The following is a 21036-nucleotide window of genomic DNA, read 5'->3' as shown; positions in this document are numbered from 1 at the left end:
GGTCTCTTCCAATATTCTACCTGAAAGGTAATTTTGGCTGCCAGCGTCCCAGAAACAGGGTGTGGTAGGACGGCTGGGAGTCTCCACATTCAGAAGCTAAACTTTCATTTAATGCCTCTGCATCAGGAATGAGACTCAGCCTCCTACAGTGCCAGGTATCACTCATTTTATTCTCAGAGAAATTCCTCTACTTACTCCTCTCCTAACATACAAACTCCTCTTGTGTAGGGCTTAGGAGGGTGACTGAGTTAAGGAAAGAATCACTGAGTCAGACAGTGTAACTATTAGTCAAAACAGCTTAACTGTTTCTCAGACAGACTAACACAATTCTCTTCTCTGGCCTCACTTCCACTCTGAGTTTCAGATACCTGGTGCCACCAATTCCTGAGCGTCCTCGGTGGCTTAAAGTAAATCAGGTGCTTCTTTTTTCTTTCCTGCTGGCTTCAGATTACAGTACTCTCAGTCCCCTTAAGCTGTTTACTGTTGGCCATCTGCTTTCCCACACCCAAAATTTGGTTGCTGTTGTCTCCTTTCCCTTTCTGCATGGTAATAAAGCTTTAAAAAATCTCTTTGTGACCGTTTTCAGTGGAGTTTGAGGTGAGAGTGGAAGATAATGAGTGTGCTTCAATGCCAGGCTCCTCTGTCCATGGAATTCTCCAGGCAAGAATACTGGAGTGGGTAGCCATTCTCTTCTCCAGGGGATCTTCCCGACCCAGGGATCGAACCTGGGTCTCTCACATTGCAGGCAGATTCTTTACCATCTGAGCCACCAGGAAAGCCCTTAACCCTAATTTGTAGGCTTTTTGAACCCATATGTGAACATTTCAAAAGGTAATTCCTCTTAAAGAGAAGAGATAATGGCTTAATTTTCTCATTGTGACCTCTTCACAAGCTCTGAAATGGAGCCTCCATCTAAAGGCCCCAAGAGATTAAATGATTTACCCTACGATCTATAGTTTATACTGGCTGAAGTGGAATTTGAATCTAGGTCTGAGTCAAAACTCGTCTTCATATTCAAAACACTTGTGATCCGTTCAGCAAATGTTTGTGAGTGCTTACGTTAAAGACTTCATCAAACTTTTACTCTGATCTTAATTTTCAGAAACTACTTTAAAATCATTATGAAAGTAAGAAAAAATTGAGCCCCAAAGATTTCCTGAGTAACCACTAGGGCAGTGAAATTGTGCTAGAGAGGGCAGGAGATTACGAGAGAATCAGATTTAAATTCTGTCATAAGGATCTATGACATAGCAATAAATTAATATACTACAAAGTGAAAAATGCTCATGCCACAAGGAAGATGTAGATGAAGGTCAGGAGAAGAAATTACTTTTAGCTGGAGAGATGAGTTGGTGTCATAAAGGATGGGTATTTAAATTGTATCTTGGGGAGAAGAAGAAAATGATACTCCACACAGAGTGAATGGCATAGTGCTCCTTGAATATTTTTAACATGGTTAAAGTGGTTTTGAAGCTCACAAGAAAAACTCTAACTCTGTCAGAACAATACAACCCATCAAATCTTCAGAAGACAGTGCTACTTTGATGATAATGACCTTGTGTGACTCTCTGAATGTGCTCTTCACCTATCTAGAGACATTTTTCTAAGCCACGGACCTTGCTTTCATCATTTAACACATCATTCAGACCACTTCAGTAAAACAGTGATCATGCTGAAGAGGGGTCTCAGAGGACGGGATGACACTCCAATTAACCAAGCACACTGAGCCAGACTGTTCTGTGCTTTGGACTCAAGAGACTGCTGGAGAGAGGAGGTGAACAAAGGCAGAAAGAGCGAGGAGGACCCAAGTGAAAAGAGCAAAATGCAGGTGCTAAAGATGGGGCTTTCAGTCTGACTCCTAGAGAAAAGCCTGTCAGATTATTCACCACCGACCTTAGTAAGTTTATAATAGCCGGCCAAAGAGAATCACAAACCAAAATATGTACTTGGATAGCACACTCAGAGTAAGAACCCTGACGACTGACCTGGTGCCTTTTTTAGATGTGTGTGCTTCGTTCTGGGCGCTAAAAATGCGAGGATAGAGGAGGGCATGTGCTGACTCATTTTTTGACCCAATTAGGACCAGCTGAAAAGTCCAGCTTTTCCAAATATGACTGCTTACTTCCCTCCTACAGATCTGTGTTGTGATTCGGGTGACACAAGGGTATGAATGGTGGGAGGGGGTTCAGGATGGGGAACACATATATACCCATGGCTGATTCAAGTCAGTGTATAGCAAAAACCATCACAGTATTGTAAAGTAATTAGCCTCCGATTAAAATAAATAAAGAAAAGAGTACGAATGGGGTAACTAATTAGTGAGAAAGAACCGTGGGACTCTCAAGCCGTTGGTTCCGTGGGAGAAGAGAGAAGCACTGAAACGAAGAAACCCTGCCCTAAAGCGTTTTAGGTGCTCCCTGCCCCTAGGAATGAAGACCATCAGTTTTTACTGTGGACACACTCTTTTTCATTCTAAAGTGTAGCCTTGAAGTCTTTAAAGAGCAGCAAGAAGGGTGAACAGTCCTAAAAATCACCCGGTCAACTGAATCGGTGGGATCTCTCTACGAGAGTCAAACAAGTATTTTAGAGCAGGATCAATCTTCCCAGCTTGTCCTTGTTTAGACACTTTGTACGCCTGTTAGTGGTCTCAATTCTTTTTTTTTTTTTCATTTTCATGCTGATTGTTGTCATAAAGGCTCAAGGAAGAAGAGCAGTTAATTCCATGTGGGTTCTTTTCCCCATTATAAACCCCTTACATGGCAATGACCTTTATTTTGTTCTATAATTCACATGAGGAGAACTACAACACATCTTAAGGTCTGAGTTGAAAATCAGAAACAAAAACACAGAAAGGGGCTGAAATCTTCATATCTTAGTAACACCACCATGCTCTAGTTAAGCTGAATCATCTCATTTCTTCCCTTCTTAAGGATAACTTCCATCCCTTATCTTATTTCAGCCAACTCCAAATGCTATATATAGGTAACAAAATCATGGAGAAGACCCATTTTATCTCACAGAAAGAGGGAGACTGAACTGACAGAAGATGGGGGCAGTGTTGCTGCTGGATTAAAGACAGTCTGATATTAAAGATTCTGTGCTTAAGGCACAGATGTACCTGCGACTTTTTAAATGGCACATTTTAGCGGCATGTAGCATCATCTTTTATGGAAGAGTGTGGCGAGAGGCCTTGTTATGACTCCCCATGGGGACTGTGACAGCACATTAACAAGAGGAGGGAAGTATGAAGAAGGCAGGCAAGGGTGAACCTGTATTTTAGGAGTTTAAAGCAGTGAAGGCAGCCTTTTGACTCCTGAGTCACCAAAACCCTCAGGGATCTTATGGAATTTACGGGAAGGTGCTAGGTAGAAGTAGAAGGGAAAGAAAACTCTAGATCCCATTTTGTCTCTATTTGATTCTTGTGTAACTTCAGGAAAATTCCTTTGCTCAGTTTCCCACATTCTTATCCCATTGCCTCTTTTTAAACTTTTGTTTGTTTATTTTTGGCTGTGCTGGGTCTTTTGCTTTGCATGGGCGTTCTCTAGTTGTGGTGAGCAGGGGCCACTCTTCGTGGCTTCTCACTGTGGTGGCTTCTCTTGCTGCGGAGCACAGGCTCCAGGCGCACAGGCTTCAGAAGTCCCAGCACGGGGCTCCGTGGCTGTGGCGTCCGGGCTCTAGGATGCACGGGCTCAGTAGCTGTGGCACATGGGCTTAGCTGCTCTGTGGTGTGTGGAATCTTTCCAAACCCAGGGATCGAACCCATGTCTCCTGCACTGGCAGGTGGATTCTTATCCACTGCACCGCCAGGGGAGTCCTCCCCCGTGTTTCTTTACCACCTGGTACTCTAGGGGAATAAACTGATTGACTCAAAACATTTTGAGGAAGGTATCCACACAAGTAGGTAGATCCTGCATACTTGGACATCTGCTCTCTCCTGAAAGGTTTACAAAGATCCCACCTTAGAGGGTGCTGGGGGATGGGGAAGCGCTCCTCCATCTCTTCCTTCTTTCTCCAAGGGGCAACTCCCTTTAAGACAACCAAGCTCAACTGTCAGCTCCTTTGAGAAACCTGTCTTGCTCTCCCCGCCTGAACCTTTGTGGCTCAGAGTACTTCATTTTCACTAATGACTGTCACACTGCTCTGGGCTTTAAGTGTCTGTCTTCTCTATCACAGGCAAGCCTTCCTCATCTTAGTGTGCTCCACTCTTCAAGGTTCACTACATGATAAGTGCTTAAACAATAATTATTGAATGAATGAAAGTGTCTACTCTCTACAGTGTGTTTCTAGGAAGGGAACCTTGTTTTTAAAGGTGAGGATAAACAGTAGAGAAGCAATTACTCTTTGAAGATGTTAACTATGTTTCAGGACACAATTTTCTACTCTGAATTTTAAAATGCTATTGAGATTCATACTTCTCTCCATTTACAGTGATTCTGAACAGGATTTACCACATCTATTCCTAGCACACCATGATGAAAACAAAGAAATTGGTCCTTAAGCGCCTTTGTTGGGCTGACTTCCCAATCCCTTCAGGTAATATTCTTATCACATCTGCTCCTTAGAAAAAAAGAACCTTGGGGTTCTCTTCCTTATTGACTCACACACAGTTTCTCATCTATGGACTCAAAGCCTCCGACTCCTACTTCACATCACATATTTTTGTACCCAAATGAATCTGGTATAAAACACATTGTTGCTGTTTGGTCGCTAACTCATGGCCCAGCTGTTTTGTGACCCCATGGACTGTAGCCTGCCAGGTTCCTCTGTCCATGGGATTCCCAGGCAAGAATACTGGAGTGGGTGGTCATTTCCTTCTCCTGGGGATCTTCCCAACCCAGGGATTGAACCTGCACCTTCTGCATTGGTAGGTGGATTCTTTATCACTGAGCCACCAGGGAAACCCATAAGGCACACGCCAGGGCCTTACTCTTCTCTCTAAAAACTTAATTCACCACCTGTGTTCGGTCATTTGTTCTCACTTGCGTGTCTGCTGGGTCATAAGCTCCCAGAATACAGAGACTGTGATCACATAGTTCCTTTCAAAAGCATTTAGTTAAGTATCCCACACACAGAGGTGCTCAACAACTCTTCGTGATGATCATAATCACACTGCACTTTACATCCTCTAAGGCCATCTCTTCCTCCTTCTAACATCTGGCTCCTCAGGATCTATTTTAAAGCGCAGGGAGCAGTAAAACACTGACCTCTTTTCAGTCCTCACTCTTGACCAGTGGTACTTTTCTTCTGCCCACGTTATTGCATGAGCCAAGGCGCTCCTCCAGGCCTCCAAGTGTCTCACACTCACTGCCGACACTTTTTCACACAGTTCCTTACACCTTAATCTTATAAGTTCAACGAGTCTGTTTCCTTCAGTCTTCTAGAGACTATTTAATAGTTTACCTCCAGGATAAATGAACATGATCAACAAAATCCCAAATACATCAATGGCAATCTCCCTTCCTATACAACAGAGTCTCTTTTTATTAATCTTTGTATCCTGAGCACTCAGCAAAATGCTGGCAGACATACATTTCAATATGCAACATAAATATGTTATATTTATTAAGTATCTATCTACCTACCTATCTTAACTAGTCTCCCTGTTTCCATGATTGTCCTTCTATATTCTGTGCTCCATAGAGCACCCAGCTATCCTGTGAAAACATATTTCAGATAATTTACTCTCAGAGTAACATCTAAAATTCTGACCATGGCTAACAAGGCTGCATATGATGTGGCCCCTGGCTACCACTCTGAATGTGTTTTTTCCCATTTTTCCCTTGCTAACTCCACTCAAGTAACCCAGGTCTCTTGTATTATTTGCTGTTGCCTGATGGCCCGCTCTTTTCACACCATTCAAGTCTCAGCTCAAAGGCTGTTTTATCGGAAAGGAGGACTCCACTTCATTTTTCCCCATAGGACTTACCACAACCTGAAAAATTATATACTCAGTTATCCTTCTGTTTATATACTCAGTATTATATACTTTAATATACACTTTATATATATTTTTTTATATGTATTTATATATATATAAAGTATTTATATATATATAAAAGTATTATATACTTTTATATATATAAATTATATACTCAGTATCCTTTCCAAACACTCCACCCCCCTCACCAAATGCAACTTCACAAGAATCAAGGATGGAGTGTCCTTCATTACTATATCCCCATTACCTATCTACTCGACATAGCAGGAGCTCAATACATGGAATGAAGAAATGAATATGAAAGGAAAGAATGGTGTGCTCTAAATCTTAAATCTGTTAGTTACCCTGTTTGGCAGTATTGCTATGCCTCTGCATGTTTTTAAGTCACACAATTCTAGAGTTGTTGCAGAAAGTTAAAGAAAGGCAAGAGCAGACTGCTTAGAGTCATAAAATGTTAGTTTGGAAAGGGGCTTAGAGATCATTATTTCGCAGCAGAAGAAACTGAGGCCCAAAGTTAAGCACAGGGGCTTGCACAGGGCTACCTAGAAAACCAGGTGCAAAGCTATACCTGCAACCCAGGTCTTCCATTCCGTCTAGGACTCTTATCTTTATACTGTGCAACCTCGCAAATGTTCCACACTATATCTGGTCTTTCATCAAGTATACTCAATGACAATGATTTAAAATATACAAAGGGTAATTATGTAACAGCTAGAGCTGAGCTCCACAAATCAAAGGTACTAGTTTCCCCTGAGACAGGCTAACTGGACACGCCCTTCAGGATTCTGTTGGGAGACTCAGTTCTGAGCATCTGTCCACCAGCACTGCCAATCTCTCAGCTGTTCATATATACTGTATTTCCTCTTAGAGCCCCTTTCATGAAGAAGCAGAAAAATATGGTTCAATAAACACTGAATATTTTTGCTTTCTTTCTATAGTGCAGGTGAATTGACTCTGAAGATATCTCCTTAGAAATTCAACTGCATTCATGCATTGCAAAAATCACAGAAAAAGCATTTGACCCAAAAAAAAAAAAAAACTGATGGAATTGTGACTGCAACTCTATCCATGATCTTATTTAAGGAGTTCTTTTTACTGTTTTAAAGAGTTCTCTTTTATCTGAATCAAAGCGTGTAAGATACATCACTTGAAACACTAGTGGATATCTAGGCTCTATACTGCTGTAATTCATGCTGAGGGAGGTCTCCATCTAATACAAATTCTATGCATTTCCTTATAGATCAACAATCACTGTACAGAAACCCTAGCACAAAGTTCTAGTGGGGGCACATGTAGCATACTAAAATAAAGTCCATTCTAAATACAGCTGTAAAGAGATACATTAAAACTGTGCTACGTACATATACCTATCCTCCTTCAAATCATTTCATACTCTGTTCTGCAACACGTGATATGATTCTAACTGGAATAAGGTGGTTTTTTTCTTTCTATGCAAACATATAGAAATTATACATCCAAATGAGTAGGGCTGTACTCTTTAATAAGGTAATCACCTCTAGAAGTCATATATGCCTTCCAACAAGGCTGCTATCACACATACTTTTTCTGGAATTTCTAGGTTCTCCACATTTCATGTGCATAAGGATCACACTGGGAACATGTTAATAATGCTAATTCTTAGAGATGTGTATTTAACTGGTCTTTTGATGGGAGTCCGGGAACCTGTATTCTTAAGAAGCACTCCAGCTAAGTTTTACACAGGTGATCTGTGAGAAAAAGCACTTTAGAATAGTGATGTAAGGGTATCAAAGTAAGGACTACTGAGTTAACCTCTGTTTACATATACACATAACACACTGGAAGTTTAATGTTTTTTTTCAAATCTTCATTTCTCCTAATAGAATATATCGGTACAGATATACATAAGAGCATCTATTTGCAATTAACATACCTCCATGAAAGAGATTCCTAAGCTCCAGACATCAGAATGAATTCCATACTGCTCCCCTGAAATTCTTTCAGGCTGAAAGAAAACAGAAGGGAGCTTGTGAGTTGACGTAAGCTACTCCAGGAAACACATATGCTCAAGTGAGCTCAGCTAAGGCAGAGTCACCAATATGTGCACAGCACATTAGGAACAGAAAAACAATTTTATATGTATGTGTATTATACAGATAATCCATAGAAATTGTATAGGTAATACAGATATATTAGATATAATCTTATTGAATCCTCAAAAAGATCCTGTGAGGGAAACTGTTATCTTAAAGACAAAGAAAATGAAGGCTCACATTCGTGGGATATAAGGCAAAGTCCTAAACTAGTAAATGAGCTGAGACTTGAACTCAAACCAAATCCAGTGGCCTTAGCTGTCGAGTGACAAATTACAGGACATTACATAATATTATCATGTATTTGCATTTTGAAAGATGGGTCTGAATCACTAGGAATTCTGCTATTTTAAAATTTTTATTTGTATTAATACTAAACTTGTAGGAAATTTTTAAGATTAAGACTAGTACAAAGAAAACCCATATTTCCTTTGCCCAGATTCACCTACTGCTCAACATTTTATCCCATTTATCGGGCTTCTTTTTGATATAATCCAGGGAACAGTTTGAAAGGTCCTTTTGGGACTCTTGGTCCTCCATTCAAGATATGTAGAAAATACCTGTTCTAACAATTAGCTGCACACTCTCTAGTTCAACAGATAATTCCATACTGGCGTGGCTGCTGCCTAGTTTCTCTATGCCTCCAGGATTTGGCATTCAGTAAGGTACTTCACAGGAGTCTTCTGAATGAACACACGAACAAATGAGTAAGAGAAAGTGAGGTCTCACTGAGATGGAATGGTTGCTTAAGGTTACAGAGCTAGTAACGGCAGGGCTAGGATCATGACCCATACCTCTTGGCCCCCAGTACCGTACACTATTCTTGGTACCATCCCTGGAATTCTTGGAAGTCACCATAGCCATCGTCCTTTAAAAGCCTGCATGAGCCACCCTTGGTAGTAACTGGAGTCAGGGTGAGTCTGGTCCACTGCAGATGGGAAGAAATGGGCATTCACCACTCACCAGCAGGGGATACACCGGGGGTATGGAAGATGTGGGCCAGATACTCTCAGGTGAGTTGGCTTAGTTGGGACCCGAACTTTGTAACCGACTTCCCACTCCCACCTACCAGGCTATCTCAGTGTATTTACTGTCTTCTCCTGGGACCATTTTCCATAAAATTACATAAAGCCCTACCCTAAGATAGCAGGATGGATTGTCTTACTTCCCTTCCTTTATTTATTTAAGTTGTAAAATACCTTTCCTACCAAGAATAATTCTTCCCAAGGGCTGAGAGTCATGTGACCATTTCTCCAAGCCACTAACAGACATGGTCATTCCAATCCCCTCATACTTTTTTTTTATGTTCTAATTCCTGCTACCATCACTTTTCAAGTTCCACGGTCATATCTGAATGAACTCATTATCCAATTCTAGCGAGATCCATTCATAATCGGAAGCATCCATATGGAATCAGCCAGCCAGTTACAGGAGTAACGCCATCATCATCACCATTGACGATGACGTCATTACTCTGTGCATTTACTGAAGAATTTCCACGTGCCAGGCATTGTTCTAAGTGCTTTTCATAAACACCCATACTAGACTGGTACTATTCATCATCCCCAATTAAAAAATAAGGCAAATGAGGCCAGAGAGGTTTAATTTGTACCTACTGGGAAAGGACAGTAATAGCTACCACTGAATGACCACCTAGTTTGTCCCAGACACTGGGCTAGATACTCTGTATCCTCTACACTTCATACAACCTGACAAGTATTATTGCCCTCATTTTACAGATGTAAAAACTGAGGTTTAGTAAGATTAAATGACTTGCCAAAATGTAGAGTTATGGATTAAATACTAAATGTATTATTTAAGTACACAGCCAGGATTCAAACCAGGTACATCTGACTGCAAAACTGAAGTTCTTTTCTGTCAAACGGCCCCTCTGAACTATAAGTCAGAAGAGCCACACACTAGTCTTGACCTGGTCAGTATTTCTCAAAATACAGCCTTGGACTCATCATCATAGAACTGCCTGAGGTGCTTATTACAAATGAACTTCCAGTATCAGAATCTCTGGAGGTGGCTCTGGGAGACCTTCATTTTAGAAAGTTATTTCTCTGGGTGAATCTTCAGTAAACTCGGCCCCAGTCACTAAACATGTCTCTGTTTCCTACAGATGGGACGATCTGCCTTTCTCATCTCTGCTTAGTGCACAGAAAGGGCCCTTCTAAGGCCACCCTTCAATGGCCACCCTTTTTAGATGAAAACTCCTTCCCATTCCTCAGGTTGAATTATGAATCCCTGCCTCTGTACATCTTTAAAACGCTCTTCATATTTTTCACATTAATTTATTGCACTGAGTTGTAACCATCCAGTTGACGGTCTGTTTCTAAGAGGCAAGGAGGGTTCTTATCTCACATCCAGTACCATGCCTGGCACATAGCAGGCAGCCGGTTCCACAGGTCTGCCCTCAAGAATTCGTACAGTAGTAGGGACTAGAAAAATGTGTCCAGGCTGCTGAAACTAACTTGGGTACAAGATGAGTCCCGATACATAGCAACCCACTCCAGTGTTCTTGCCTGGAGAATCCCAGGGACGGGGGAGCCTGGTGGGCTGCCGTCTCTGGGGTCGCACAGAGTCGGACACGACTGAAGCGACTTAGCAGCAGCAGCAGCAATACATTCTGAATTTATGGAGCCAGGACTTGATGGCCTAAGACTGCACAACTCAAATCTGTTCTCACACTTGAAGCCAAGATGGCCCACTCTGTCCTCTTCCTTCCAAAACAAAACAAAACAAAGCCAACAGCCAGGTACCACACTATTGAGAGATCTGTGATGAGTATTTTTCAGGTAAAAAGCAAAAGCTAGGTTACTTTCTGGCATGACATTTGTCACCAGTATGGAAAGCTTTTAAAGGAAAAATACGACTCTTGTCTGAAGCTCTTCTGCACTGAAGTTTAAGTGTAGAGGGAAAACTCTGGTCTGTTCTTATTGACAACACTAAGGAGTGGTGATGATTTAAAAGCCAGAGGATCTAAAAGAGCATTGCTCCAAGATGGCGTGCACACTCCATCCCTCCACTTACTGCTGTGACTGGGCATTAACCTAGGACCCAGATTGAGTTAACTCATTCCAGAACTGTCTCTACTTATAACAAAAGACAGGCTTCCCTGGTGGCTCAGATAGTAAAGAATCTGCCTGCAATGCAGGAGACCCAGATTCAGTCCCCGGGTTGGGACTATCCCCTGGAGAAGGGAATCTCTCACCCCAGTATTCTTGCCTGGAGAATTCCATGGACAGAGGAGCCCAGCGTGCTACAGTCCATGGGATCGCAAAGAGTCAGACACAACTGAGCGACTTACATTCTCTCATAACACAAGACCCTAGGGTTTACTTGTCAAAAGCAGGACGATATCTGGTACATCCCATCCCTTACTTCTTCCCATGAAGGAATTTCTGCTCAGGGTTAGGCTATTCAGAAAATTAACAAAGTATGCACAAAACTTTAGGTTAGTAGGTAATAACTGCAAGGAGATCAAACCAGTCAATCATAAAGGAAATCAATCCTCAATATTCATTGGAAGGACTGAGGCTGAAGCTGAAGCTCCAATACTTTTGCCACCTGATGCCAAAAGCTGACTCATTAGAAAAGACCCTGAAGTTGGGAAAGACTGAAGGCAGGAGGAGAAGGAAATAACAGAGGACGATGGGATGGCATCACGGACTTAATGGAAACAAATTTGAGCAAGCTCTAGGAGATGGTGAAGAACAGGGAAGCCTGGTGTCCGTAGTCCATGGGGTTGCAAAAAGTTGGACATGACTGAGAGACTGAAAAACAACAACAGTATGTTAAAAAAATGTATATATATATATATCAATATCATAAACAATGGGTTATTTTTTTTTTTTTTAAGCTGGCAAGATCACTATGTGGATAGTAGAACATTCAGGTTAGACAGGGTTCTGCAGTCACACTGCTCTAACTCAATCTATCTTCCAGTTCACTAATTCTCTCTCGTCTTCAACATGCTACCAAATCGTGAGTTTTTCATTTTTATCTAGTAGTTTTGTTTGAGACTTTCTCATATCAACTATGTCACTTTTAAAATTTGTGATCTAAAGTCTGTTGCAACCTTTTTCCTGCTGGTTCTTTGGTTTGCTCTGTTTCTTTGTGGGCCTGGTTTTCTTTGCTTTACAGTTTTTGTTTATGGAAAAAAAATTTCGCAGAGGTTTTCTGAGGCCTCAGGTTAATGGGTCTACTTCAAACAATATTCTCAACGTGAAGCTCCTTTTCTAACTCAGGTCACATATACAAACATCCGGGGTACAAATTTGTGCCAGAGTTAGTCTGTGGCCACAAGTTTCCCCCTTTTTCTTTTTCTTCCTGTTGCTCTTTTGTTCCCTGGGATGGGGAAGAGCAGCTTTGGATCTGGTTTGTTTGTTTGTTTGCTTTTGGTGGGGTAGGGGGCTCTTCAAGCTTCCAGCATAGTATGGGGAAGATCTCCTCTGAGACCCTCTGCCTTAAGGGAGCCCCCTTATCAATTCACAGCTGCAACACATACAAATATCCTCAGCAATACAGGAAAATATCCTCAGGAATAAGTAGCTTTGGTACTCTAACATTCTATTTTCCCCTCTGTTGTAGGTTTCCTTCTGAAAACCATCCTGGAAATCTCCAGTTGTCTTTTTAGCTCTTCAGTGTATTTGAGATGGTTTTTAAAAGTATTCTAATTCGCATTTTTCAGCAGAAGAGTTGGTCCACATACCCCAATGTGCTACCACCAGAAACTAGAAACTGGTGTCCTAGTTAAATCTTGACCATCACTACTTGGCCAGCTCTGAGATTCTGGGCTAAAGTTACTTCACCGTTGGTTTCCTTACCTGTAAAATAAAGACAACATGTATACCTAATGGAGTTGTCTGAAGACTAAATCAATCCATGTAATGTGCTCAATTCAGTATATGCCACATGGGGATGCTTAATAAATGCTGGCCTCCTTCTAATCATCACCCCTATCACTACGATCACTGCATGAGCATGGCCAACCAAGCCGGATCATGGAATCTGAACAGGTTATAATCTGGGAAAAGACACTTTCCAAGAATAGGAAGAGTCCAGGTGGAAAAAACGTTCAGAAGATAGGAACAGTTATTTAGACTGACTTTCTGATCCCAAAGAACAAGTATTTGCATAAGATTTCTTAATTTCAAAACATCAGAAATTCACAGTAATAATGTCAAAATTTTATATTTGATTTTAGAAAATTATAATAAATTACAATGACTCAATAGTGGGTTAAAGTTTCAGAGACTTCTATCTTTAAAACAAGAGTACAAGTTCTAGTGATTAGAATTTTCAAGAAATGATTTAATATAAACTCCCCAAACCTTCTGGACTCCATTTGTAATTCTTCTGGAAGAAATCCTGTTAAAATATAGCTGAAAATGTTTCTTGCTTTGGATTAAAATGTCCATTAAACCTAATTACCTACCTGCCCCTAAGATGTAATGTGTACTTGAACATGCCACTTCATTTTCTAGATCATCGAGGAGGGACCAGATGGCTTTTCAAGTCTCCTACAAAGACCACTGTTTAACATGCCCATAAATTGTTACTGTTTATTTGCTTGTTTGTTCTAATGACTTTATAATCTTAGAAAAGCTACCCTATCTTTGTCCTAATTACCATTTTATTATACCTAACATTTCAGATTATAGGAGAATAAAGTGAGACTGTTCACACATGCAAGGCTATTTCTTTATTTTCTTTTCAATATTTGAGCAGTCTAGTGGGTTGTATCTGAGTCATCTGAGGGTCTTTTATACTTTATCACACAAGTAAGATACTTAATACAAAAACTTAAATCGTCTGCTTATAATTAGTGAACAAATCACTTTTGGAATGCAGGTTTCATGAACTGATTCATTCATTTAGCACCATGTGAAGGACTGGATACAGAGAATAAACCAGAATAAACTCTGAATATACTAATCTAGATTTGGAGAGACACATAAATAATTTGGATAGAGTGAGAGGCACAGCAGTTAAAGAGTTCAGTCCCTGGAAGCTGATTACAGAAGTCTGACTCCTCACTCTGCTACTTATTAGCTGTATGAAATTGGTTAAGTCACTTAGCTTCACTATCCCTCATTGTTGCCATCTGTAAAAGAACAATATTTATCTACCTCACAGGTTGATTGTGAGGATTTAAAGAGTTCGGTCATCTCACACTCTAGCAAAGTAATGCTCAAAATTCTCCGAGCTCGGCTTCAACAGTACCAGTGAACCAGGAACTTCCAGATGTTCAAGCTGGATTTAGAAAAGGCAGAGGAACCAGAGATCAACTTGTCAACATCTGCTGGATCATAGAAAAAGCAAGGGAATTCCAGATAAATACCTACTTCTGCTTCGCTGACTATGCTAAAGCCTTTGACTGTGTGGATCACAACAAACTGTGGAAAATTCTTCAAGATATGGGAATACCAGACCACCTTACCTGCCTCCTGAGAAACGTGTATGCAGGTAAAGAAGCAACAATTAGAATCAGACATGGAACAACAGACTGCTTCAAAATTGGGAAAGGAATACATCGAGGCTATATATTGTCACCCTGTTTATTTAACATATGTAGAGTACATCATGCAAAATCCTGGGCTGAATGAAGCACAAGCTGGAATCAAGATTGCCAGGAGAAATATCAATAACCTCAGATATGCAGATGACACCACACTTATGGTAGAAAGTGAAGTGGAACTAAAGAGCCTCTTGATGAAGGTGAAAGGAGAATGAAAAAGCGGGCTTAAAATTCAACAATCAAAAAATTAAGATCATGGCATCTGGCCCCATCACTTCATGGCAAATAGATGGGGTAACAATGGAAACAGTGGTAGACTTTCTTTTCTTGGGCTCCAAAATCACTGCAGATGGTGCCTGCAGCCATGAAATTAAAAGACACTTGCTCCTTGGAAGAAAAATGACCAATCTACACAGCATATTAAAAAGCAGAGACATTACTTTGCTGACAAAGGTCCACAGAGTCAAACCTATGGATTTTCTAGCAGTCATGTATGGATGCAAGAGTTGGACCATAAAGAAAGCTGAGCGAAAAAGAATTGATGCTTTTGAACTGTGGTGTTGGAGGACTCTTGAGAGTCCCCTCGACTGCAAGGAGATCCAACCAGTCAATCCTAAAGGAAATCAGTCCTGAATATTCATTAGAAGGACTGATGCTGAAGCTGAAGCTCCAATAATTTGGCCACCAGATGCGAAGAATTGACTCATTGGAAAAGACCTCGATGCTGGGAAAGACTGAAGGCAGGAGGAGAAGGGGACACCAGAGGATGAGATGGTTGGATGGCATCACCAACTCGATGGACACGAGCTTGAGCAAGTTCCGGGAGTTGGTGATGGACAGGGAAGGCTGGTGCACTGCAGTCCATGGGGTTGCAAAGAGTCGGACACGACTGAGCGACTGAACTGAACTGATATGTAAAGAAAAGGGTGATTAGTGCATGGTTCTAATTAAGTGTTCACTATTACTATTGTTTTTATTATCACTGTACTGAAACAGGTATGAATATAAAGTGAGAGACATAGATGCAAAATGAGTGCACTATATTAGTGACCTCTAGTTGCAGATACTCACAATTTATTATTTGTCCTCTACCCTATACCTCCCAGCCCCCACTCATGTCACTCCACCCTCTAATTCTGTCTTTGTTCATCCTCCCAAAGTGATCTCTTTTGTAAGTGCCCTTTTCACTTACTATTTGAATCATCAAATTCGTATATTATATGCCTTCTTATTCTCTAAAGGTATGCACGGTAAACTGAAGCCTTTATTATGTCACACATGACATGGCCACATATAATGCCATGTTTCCTATTTTGCCAAAATCTTATGTGGATTACAGAGTGGTGCCACCATACCTGGCTAACTGCATGGAAGGCGCTCAGTAATTACAGGTTGATTAATTAAAAGCACTCAGTGTCAGAAATAGCTTTTACTGGCATAGACCAAAGGTTGGCAAACTTTTCTTGCAAAGGGCCAGACAGTTATTTTTCACTCTGTGGGCCATATGGTCTCTGCTGCAACCGTCAAAACTATCCCCCTCTGCCACTGCAGCGCTACAGCCCCCACAGACAACACAGAAATAAATGGGCGTGGCCACCTTCCAACGAAACTTCTTAAAATTTTTTACTTTGAAATACTTATTAATAAGAAGTGGAAAAACATATTCTGGGAGGTTTTGTACACTCTTCACTCAGTCCCTCAGTTGCTAGCACTCTTAATACAGCATCACAACACCTCAGGCAGGGGTTAACATCTGTGTCAGAATAAATGTTACTTCCACCTTCCCCCACTCCCAACCTCTGTTCTCACAGCAGTTAGGTAAGTCATGGTCAACAAGAGCCTGTTGAATTGAGCCAAGCTCATGATCTGTGTATCACACTCTTTGCTTTCTAGAGTTTTTCACTTTTTACAGCTTTAACTAGAAAGTGGATAACTAGAGTTCCCTTGCCCAAAAAGCAAAGCAATTTTAGCTTTGCCAATATGAGCTAATGTTTCATCATTTTAATCTTCACATTTTCAATTAAGAGATGGATGCATCACATACATCCATACACAAAAAGGAAAAAAAAGTTATTTCTTTAACGTGTACCTGGGAAATACAACTGTACCCTGGATTTGTACATTCAAACACATTGCAATTTAATTATTAGAGCTAACGCTACTAAGAACACAATGGAGAGTGGAAAGTTATTTCATTAATTGTTTGTTTTAAGTCAGAGTATTCCATATTTTTTCAAAGACTGACATGGCATTTGGCATGGCTTTGTTAATTATAAAAGTGGCTCACCAATCTCAGCTAAGCTGGCAGAGCCAAGAGGGTGATTGCATTTTATAAAAAACAGGTATGAGGACTTCCCTGGTGGTCCAGTGGTTAAGAACCTGCCTTCCAATGCAGGGGACGCAGGTTTGATCCCTGGTTGGGGAACTAAGATCCCACATGCCATCCCATGCATCGCAGTTAAGACCTGATGCAGCTAAATAAATAAGTATTAAAAACTAAAAATAAAAATAAAAAAATAAAATAAAAAACTAGGTGTGGTGACTCAGAGATTAATTTTTTGTCACATTACCCAGAAAAATGAGAAATAATGAATTTTCTTTAAAAACAATGCAAGGCAAAAATTAACTGTTTTTGTATCTCAATTTAAAAAATGCTTTGTATTGTTCTGAGAATAAGATCCAGAGTTCTATCCATATTAACATCCTTTTAACAAAATAATATATGAACAAAGAACACTGAGAATAAGATCCAAGGTTCCACACATAGTTCGTTTAACTCATATGAAGACTACTTGGAGTGAAACTGACTACCTGAATAAATCCAGAAGCCTCATCAAAAAACTAAACCTAAGATACGAAAACAAAACGTCGCTCCAAAATACTAAATAAGTTTCCTGCTTGTCGTTTCCCAGCACCCTACTCTTGACGTGAAAGTGGAAACCAATAAATAAAAGCAATTTTATGAACACAGATAACTTCACTTACTTAAAGGCAGGCAAAAGAAAAAGGTCAAACCCACATTGGTATCTGAAATAGTTCTATGCTTCTACTTCTTATTCCTGGTAAATTTGTTTCAGAGGGACTAATAAGTTATCTTTTAATAGACATGAACTCAAATAAACAGAAGACAGACATAATGTTTGACAGGAAAATGTCTGCTAAATCCTTACATTCAGAGGCCCATAAGTAATAATTTAATTTTTAATTAATAATTTAATTTTCATCTGGTGTGGAAGCATGCTTATTCCTGGAAAAAACAGTTGATCTTATTGACTGACATTTTGATATACTTTAAGGTTAATTTAATAAGCAATGAGGCAAAGTAGCTAATGTGCTGTGAGATGCAATTTTTCTATAGGATTGCATTCAAAACAATTTTATATTTGAACCAACTGGTTAAGTCAACAAAGTGAGAGAAGTTGGTAGCTCCTGTATAAACCCTAACATCTTTTAGGAAGACTTAAAAATCGAATCATGACTGGATTGACTTTGTAATTTATGATCTGTTAGGCTAAAGCTGTGGATTTAATTCAAGAACTGTACATTACCAAGTACATAAAGATGTTGCTTTTAAATGTTATTTTTGCATAAGTTTACTTACCGCCATATAAGCATTTGTTCCAACATACGTCTTGGCTATAGAATTCACCAGCTATGAGACAAAACAGTCTGTTAGAACAATATAAAGATAATGTGGAAATAAAATGGGCAATTATTCCTCATTTAACCTACAATCATCATTTCTATAAATCAACTAAAAATTATGTAAAAGGGAACAAATTTATCTACAAAGGCATTAAAAATGATTAAATCTCTTTTCTTTTGAATGTGATTTCCAATTTAAACAAGCACAGCTTTACAGTTTATAGCAGATAACCTTCAACAATTCACTTAAGCAGGATGCTTATCGCTTTAGTACCCCAAACCCGCCTGATATAAAAAGTCAATTTGAAGTAGAATTTGAACACACTCATTTTTTAGTCAGATGGCTCAAGATGTGAATGAAGCCCCATGCGTTACCAGAATGAAACGAACACTAAATACGCTGGAGGGATAACAGACTTTGACAACTCATAATACAATGATGACCTTCGCTTTGGTCTTCGTGTTTGGCTGGGAGTAAAGGTGGCTGCAATTCAAATCAACATCACAGCATGCTCGTGGGTCACTATCACCAGGGTTCTCAGGGGAGGCCCAAAATGGAAATTAATTAAAATTTGTGCTGCACATTGTAATGGCCCTCCACCATTGTTGCTCCCAATATTAATTTTTATTGTGGGCCAGTTGGGCTCCCCAGGCACAGCTCCCACTCTGCCCTCCCTTTTGTCTGGCCAAAACGCTTTCATATCAAAGCTGCATATCAATGAAGTTTGCTATTCGTAAGTAGTAATTACAATATCAGCAGTTTTTACTGTCATTAAACAATGAACAATCATATTCTGATGAAGGCAACTCGCTCAGAGATTAAAAATGAATAACACAATCCCAGCCAACGAGAAGATGCAGAGTTCTGTTTGTCTGGCAGCTAGGTGATTTTTCAATCCAGAGAGAGAATGAAAATAGGAAGTAGATGTTACAGAGACGAGAACAGATCAGGAGGAAAAAGAGACCTACCTGAGTGCTAACTCCAAAATCACACAGCTTGACTTGTCCTCTTGTGTTTACTAGCATATTGGAGGGCTTCACATCTAAAAAGGGACCAGAAAAACCCATGTAACTAATTCAATATCTACCGAGCTTGTTCTAAAAAAAGCACACACACACCAAACCATATTGCAGAAATGACATCATCTGTTCAACCTAGAATTCTAATCACAAATTTAATGCAAAGCATTTTATCTGGAGGCAAAATGTAAGGTCCTAACTCCCACACTTCCAACCATTTCTGGTTTCTGTAGAAGCCAGAGTTTATTTATTTCATGTGAAAGTCAAATAAAATCTTGGCTTGCAACAACAGTAAACACACCTAACACCCTACTCCAGCTTTCAGAAAAAGCAGATAAGAAAATGTAGCCTTCTTGCAAAAAATTTGTACAAAATGGCTTAGCTTTGCTCTTAATGTGAAACTGCTTCTCCCACCTAAAAAGTAAGGCCAAAGGGAAGCCAGTAAAGAAAAAATCATTCAAAATGTTTGCTGTAACAGGTTATATCTGATTGAAACAATGAAGGTGTGAATGCATTACTGCTTTTTCCTGGTTTTACATGCAAACCATACTTCAGATAATCCTCAGAAATTGACCTAAAAGATGTATGTACGTGTGTGCATGCGTGCACTTATCAGTCTTTTATTTATCCCTCTCGTCCCTTATATCATTTTGACTGTTTTTAAAGTTAACAAAAGAACTGACATAGCTTTTGCCAAGGCAGTCTGCTAAATAGACACAAAGGGTTTCTGTGAAGCCTCGTCAGTGATAACAATAAGCCTTTTCAGGAACTCAAGGAGCCAACAAAAACCATCCAAGCAGGATGAGACCACAGCACTTCTGCTGGTACAGGACAGCACCTGCTTCAGCATTTCATCTTCAGCAGCAAAAGTGGTTTGGAACAGACAGCTTGCTGTATTCAATAGAATATATGACCACAATTACTCCAAGACTGACAAAAGACTCAGAATTTCTATGTAACATCTAAAAAAAAACTGTGAGTTAATCTCACGCTGTCCAACCAATCTGCAAAAGGGTACCTCCCCAAAAATATCTTGCCAAGAGTAGGTACTTAACTCAAACTTCAGGTTCAAACTCAGTAACCAACGATTACTGAACCCTATCTCCCACGTGACAGGCATCTTCTCATACATGTGCTTGTTCAGTGTTGCCTGACTGACACCAGAATACACACTCCATGAAGGCAGGGACTTAGACTCTTTCACTGACTTCTAGATACTAGTTCCCGAAGAGGGCCAGTCATACAGGAAATGCTTAATAAATATTTGTTGAATAGATGAGAAAAAATGAACAGAAACCATGAACACATAGCATTATTTTGTTAATGATTATGTTTCCGTGATCAGGGGTTAGCTGTAGACTATGCCTCTGTAGCGTACCCTTTCAGATAAGACATACTATATACTTCTTGTAGGGGGGCTTTCTCTCTGAAAATAGGTCAGTATGCCTAGGCATGTGTAAGCTTTTTTTTTTTTTTTAACCAACTTGCCTCTCTGCTTCCAGTTTTCCCCAATTTCAACATAAACCTTATATCACCATCATATTAAATACACTTTCACTGTGTAACTTCTCTCCTAAGGAGGAAGTAAAATATTCCCTGACCTCCCCCACCAACCCCAATGTGAATTCCCTAAGAATAGGGTTGTGCTTTCATTTGAAATCACACTTGAAAGCAGTTTCAACTCAGTTTAGTTCAGTTGCTCAGTCGTGTCTGACTCTTCGCGACCCCATGGCCTGCAGCACGCCAGGCCTCCCTGTCCATCACCAACTCTCGGAGTTTACTCAAACTCATCTCCATTGAGTCAGTGATGCCATCCAACCATCTCACCCTCTGTC

General features: G+C 40.1%; 1 protein-coding gene across 2 annotated transcripts in view; it reads right to left on the bottom strand.

Moving 5' to 3' along the window:
* The window catches only part of MAP2K5 (mitogen-activated protein kinase kinase 5), a 280907-nt gene that overhangs the window by 97647 nt on the left and 162224 nt on the right, over nucleotides 1–21036 (bottom strand). For both annotated transcript variants that reach the window (XM_005893296.3, XM_005893295.3), the window contains exons 14-16: nucleotides 19151–19224; nucleotides 18138–18188; nucleotides 7851–7922 (exon numbers count right to left, since the gene is read on the bottom strand). In XM_005893296.3, the coding sequence (XP_005893358.1) occupies nucleotides 7851–7922; nucleotides 18138–18188; nucleotides 19151–19224 (197 nt within the window). The remainder of the gene's footprint in view (nucleotides 1–7850; nucleotides 7923–18137; nucleotides 18189–19150; nucleotides 19225–21036) is intronic.

Source organism: Bos mutus, chromosome 10 (genome assembly GCF_027580195.1).
Source record: "Bos mutus isolate GX-2022 chromosome 10, NWIPB_WYAK_1.1, whole genome shotgun sequence".
NCBI classification, from domain to species: domain Eukaryota; kingdom Metazoa; phylum Chordata; class Mammalia; order Artiodactyla; family Bovidae; genus Bos; species Bos mutus.
The sequence above is the reverse complement of the archived record's forward strand: the minus strand, read 5'-3'. Positions and strand labels throughout refer to the sequence as shown.